Source organism: Thermothelomyces heterothallicus (assembly GCF_042370625.1).
Source record: "Thermothelomyces heterothallicus CBS 202.75 unplaced genomic scaffold P884_scaffold_22, whole genome shotgun sequence".
NCBI classification, from domain to species: domain Eukaryota; kingdom Fungi; phylum Ascomycota; class Sordariomycetes; order Sordariales; family Chaetomiaceae; genus Thermothelomyces; species Thermothelomyces heterothallicus.
Genome location: NW_027192583.1, coordinates 290356 through 295370, shown reverse-complemented (window position 1 = coordinate 295370; position 5015 = coordinate 290356). Strand labels below are relative to the sequence as shown.

Below are 5015 nucleotides of genomic sequence, written 5' to 3'. Positions count from 1 at the left end.
GGATCGATTCCCGCGCCAAATGATGGCCCGGAATCCCGGTGCTGTATAAAGCCATAAAGCCGGGAGCAGTTGCAATTTCGAGTTTGTTGCAACTCGCAACGCGAATGTTTCGGCTGGGCGAAGTAGAAAACAAAGCTAAGAGTACTGCGAGTTCTGCTAGCGGTCTCAAACCCCCACTCCCTGGGCCATCCGTTCCCACGACTATCACATGCAATCGCCTTGTTCGATGCCTGATTAACAAACGATATAGCTGAGTGCTCGGGCCAACAAAGATGCTAACAATCCAGCTAACACCAAAGCAATGCAGGTCTCATCTCTCTCTCTCTCTCTCTCTCTCTCTCCCCCTCACTCACTCACTCACAAAGGAGAGCCCAAGTGAACCGCCTCTTGAATAGGTAATCTTGACCGACTTGCCTTGACAGGGACCGGCTGCGCCAAAATTTCTACCACAGCGCGAGGAGTCTTCTCAAGACCTCCGTTGCCTCAAAAGCTGGGCCAAGCCAGTCCCTCTCCCCACTCATATCATCCGTCACAGGGGACGCGTCCCGGCTCGGCCCGTCATCCTGCATCCCCACCAGGGCATCATCATCATCATCATCTTCGTCTTCGTCGTCGTCGTCGTCTCCCTCGTCCTCGTCCTCGACCTCGACCTCGACCTCATCCGCCGCCTAGGCAAACCGCACCTCGTCAAACAGCCCGGCCCTGACCTGCACGACGCTGGCCAGCTCAAACAGGAACGCCTGCAGCACGATCGTGTTGGTCAGGACGTGCGACACCGACACGGTCCGGTCCGCAGTCGGCGTTCCCGGCTCGCCGGTGCCGGTGTCGCCTTCGCCGCCGACGCCACCGCCGCCGTTGTCTCCATCGTCCGACTGGTCGCCGTCTTCCGACGGCGCCAGCAGCGCGTCCTCGCCGCCGCCCTCTTCCGCCTTGGCTTCCTCCTCGTCGGCCGCCTGCTTCTCGTCCGCTGACGACACCCCGCCAGCGGTCCGCTGTCTGTCAAAGTCGAGGCTGATGGGCCTGGTTTCGGGGATTCCGACCTTCCTGGCGAGGATGCTCTGGTCAACGGCCTGGAAGGCCCTGGCTTGGCTTGCCAAGCCGTCGGGCCGACCGCTGCTATCCCACGGGCCGCCGGCGGGCATGTTGTTGGATGCGGACGGGATTCTTCCCGGCGACATGGACCGGCCAACCTGCGGTGTTGATAGATGCGCCGGCGCGGCCGGGGACTGGAGGGATACGGGGGCCGAACGATCGGAGGGGACTCGCTTCGCTTCTTTCCGGCCGCGCGGGCTGCCGGAGCGGGTGGGCGTGCCGAGCTCGGACAGGATGCGCTGAGCGAAGCCTTCGAGACCGGAAGGCCGTTCTCGAGACGGATTAGGGCCCTCGTCGGGGGAGAACCCGGCCCGTTCGGTGCTGGGCGTGGCCGCCGAAGAGTGGGAGGCCGGAGTCCTGACCCTCGGGGGGTGAAGCGGGAGAGGTTGGCTGGCGCAGTCGGCAATCTGAAAGGCCTCGCGGCGCTGCTGGAGCAGGTCGTCGAAGCGCGGGATGGTCTCTCGGTAAGCCGCGACTTGGTCGCAGAGCTTCTGCAGTATCTTGAGCAGGCGAGGTAGGCTCGACGGAACCCACCTCGGCCGGCGGCGGGACTCTTGCATCGCCTGCATCTGCTTGTACTCGATGTACTCTTGAGAGTCGTGGTCCAACGGCGGATCGGGCAACGGCGGGCCCCCGTCGTCTTCTTCGTAGACGTAGCTTGATGGGCTCCGCATGAACCAGCCTTCCAGATGCATGAAGCCGCAAGCGGCGAGATCAAAGATGGCTTCCGTCAAAGCGAGGTTTGTGTCGACCGGGTTGATAAAGAAGGTTTCAAGACGGTCCAGCACGATGTTAAGCAACGGGTCGCTCGGGTGAAGCGTGTGAGACCGGACGTCTCGGGGGGCGCCGGGAAGGGTATCCGGGACCTCGGGCAATTTGTGGTTGTGGGTTGACGTCTTGGGCGTGACCAGCTTGATGGAGCACGGATGGTTCTCCAGCCGCACCAGCGTGTCCTTCAGGATGCTATCGTAGATTTCGTCAAAATCGTCCTGTCCCCCGATGCTCCCAGCCAAGGACATTAAGTACTCCACCTCTTGCTGGTGGGCACCAAACGTCCGATGATGTAAATCGCCGAGGACACCTTCCGTGTACAGCAGAGTGATGACGGCGTATCGATGGTGCCTCTTAAGGATCACCGACACTAGCTGAAGGGTGACGTAGACCGTCTGGTTGTTCTGCGACCGGAGACAAGCGAGGATGAGGTCCACCAGGTTGAAGAGCAACGGGTCCGCAGCGGTTTCGTTCTTGGAGGCCATCATGGTCGCCAGGTCGAGTGACTTGCGCTTGCGGGCGGCGCTCACAACGTCCCCCGTGTCGGAGCTGACTGATCCAACAATATCGGGCAGACCGAGTAGGTAGTGGAGGATAAGATTAACCATATCGGGGTGGTCCAGTGACTCCAGGATGCGGCGAAGATACGTCAAAACGGCAACGGATGAACCGCCGTCGACGTCTGATGACTCGAGCAGAGAAGGGTACCTGGCCGGCTAGTGTGAGAAAAAGGACGGTGCCAAGCACGAGAGGTAAAAAAAAAAAAAGAAAAAAGAAAAAAAGAAAAGAGGGTAAGAAGGGGGGTGTAGGGGGGGCGTGACTTACAATAATTGCTGCAGGAAGATGACCTGGAAATGCTCCAGCAGGGTCGACTTGACCTCGACCGACCTGCAGTAATTCAAGACATCCTGCCAGAAGAGAAGGTGGGAGAGAAAAGTATCCAGGTGGGACTGGAACTGAAGGGAGCAGGAGCTGACGACTTCGTAGTTGGACTTGGGGTGCTGGTAGTCCGAGAAGGCGAGGATGGGGGGAAGTTCGTTGGGCGGATGGTCGATGACGAGCTTGCGGCTCAGTTGACTATACAGAGCCCCCAAGCCAGTGGCCATCAGGGTCGAGAGGTCGCTTTCGACGATCCATTGTTCCAGCAGGACCGAGCTCGAAGCAGCCTCGATGATGTAGAGCAGACCGGTCCGCGCAAAGTCGCCAATCTTGCCCTCGTGGTGGATGTAGTCCATCAGCAGGTAGAACAGGGGGAAGTCCTGCTTCTGTGTCCTTCCCGCAAACTTCTCGCGGTGGTCCAGCTGCCTCGAGTCCGGCTTCCCCTTCTGTTGCGACTTAAACCAGGCAGTCAGGATTCCCGGGTCGAGGCGGATCTTGGTGGTGATGTTGAAGGCTAGTTCGACGACGCGGGCTTCGGTATCAGTGCCGAGCCGGATGCTGTTGCCGCCCGTTATGCGGACCAGCAGGTTCGTCAGGCTGGCCGCAAACGTCTCCTTCTCCACAAAGGCCTCCTCCTCGCTCTCGACCAGGCTCGCAAAGAAGAGGACGGCCTCCTTGATGACCCACTCATTGAAGGAGCTGAGGGCGATCTTGGCCACCGGGATATAGACCTGCTTGGCGGCGGCGAAGGCAATGCAGGGGTGGGGCAGCGGTCGGCGAGACTCGTCGTTCAGGAGGTTCGTCAGCTCCTGGAGGCGGATCTCGATGTATTCGGCAGCTTCATTGTCGTGGGCGAGATTGGAAGAATTGCGCCATGCGTGCTGGAGAGGTCAGCTTGGTCTGTCTTGCTGTCTATCTGGCGGGTTCTTTGTAAGGCAGTCCATGCTCACCAGCAGCTGACTGTACTCCTTCTCGAAGCGGTGCAGGCGACGGGCAGGATCTTTGGCAAAGTCCTTCCGGGAGGTGGCCGACGACAGCGGCGTGTGTGCTAAGAGGCGGGACCACTACAGAAGAGATGCCCGCGGCATGTGCGAATTAGCGGGTGCAGGGGTCCGGTCAGCATTCAATTTACGTACAAAATCCATGGCGTCCTTGGGTGCATCTCGGAGCAAGTCGCGACGGTGCGGAGCGGCGACGTTGCTGGCCGATTAGGTACCTAATAAGGTAGCCTTCCTCGATCGCATGAACTGCGTTGACGTTAACGTTACAGGTGTTCGCGAAATTGTTTAGCCGTTTTGGGCCGCTGATCCAGGGGGCCCCTCCCCTCCCACCCAGCACGCGTAGCTGTGTTTCGGCCGGGTAGTTGCAGGCGCCAGGCAAGCCAAACCCACCAAGCACTCCGATACCCACTATCCGTACGGAGTACTCCGAAATCCATTCAAAGTACGATCGCAACTCACCTAGCAAAACAAGGAAAACGGTATATTCGTCGTTTTCCCTTGATAAAAGCTGCAAATATGCCGCTTCTCTGTGCATGGCGCTTATGCACCTTTTGCAGAATGCCACAATGCTGAGGTTAGTGTTAGGTGGTTGCTCTTTGGCCAATTTTCCGGACTCTTAACGGCCGAGTCGCAGCCATTAATGTTTGTGTATCCGTTGGTATCTAGGGTACGTATGGACTTGGCCCCGCGCGATTGGGTTGCGGACAACTGCAGCTCCCAGTGTAGCTCTTCTTCCTCGATCGCATGACAATATATCCCGAACCCAGCTCCCTTCATCGCGGTCCGAGCTCGCCATTCCCACCAGAGCTCGATTGGCTCAGCGGCTACTCGAGTATCTTGCCCTGGGGTCTATACATAGTATGCCGACTCCAGTTCGCACCCCGGTGTCGTCGGTCCGTTCTGGTCTGCAAATCCGCCACCGCGGGTCGTGATTCGAGGCGAAGCAGTTGCACGGCAGCGAATGGGATCGCACAGCCGCCCCGGCACTGGCATGTCGGGGCATCTTGGCTGCAGTAGCAGCAAGGCACTCCCGCCCTCGACCACGAGATGGGGGCCTCGGGTGCGCCTCGCGTTACCGAGACCTCCAGGCGAGCTTAGTTCCTTTCCGTTCATCCATAGAGTAATAGTATAGTAACGGCTCCGTTTCCCATCTTCTCGATTCCTCCTTCTCATCGACCCGGTTCCAAAGTGACGTATACATCCATCCATACATGCGTCCGTACATACACTTCACACTGCTGTCCCCCTTTTTCTCTCTCTCTCTCTCTCCCC

The 5015-nt window shown here is 58.9% G+C and overlaps 1 protein-coding gene across 1 annotated transcript; it reads right to left on the bottom strand.

The window, feature by feature from the left end:
- Positions 1–668: 668 nt before the first annotated feature.
- Positions 669–3887, bottom strand: P884DRAFT_279564 (Retinoic acid induced 16-like protein-domain-containing protein; the record flags this gene model as incomplete). Its single annotated transcript, XM_069443322.1, has 4 exons — positions 669–2571; positions 2689–3623; positions 3693–3806; positions 3879–3887. The coding sequence occupies 4 exons, from the start codon at positions 3885–3887 to the stop codon at positions 669–671; spliced, it is 2961 nt and encodes a 986-aa protein (XP_069295362.1).
- Positions 3888–5015: the final 1128 nt, after the last annotated feature.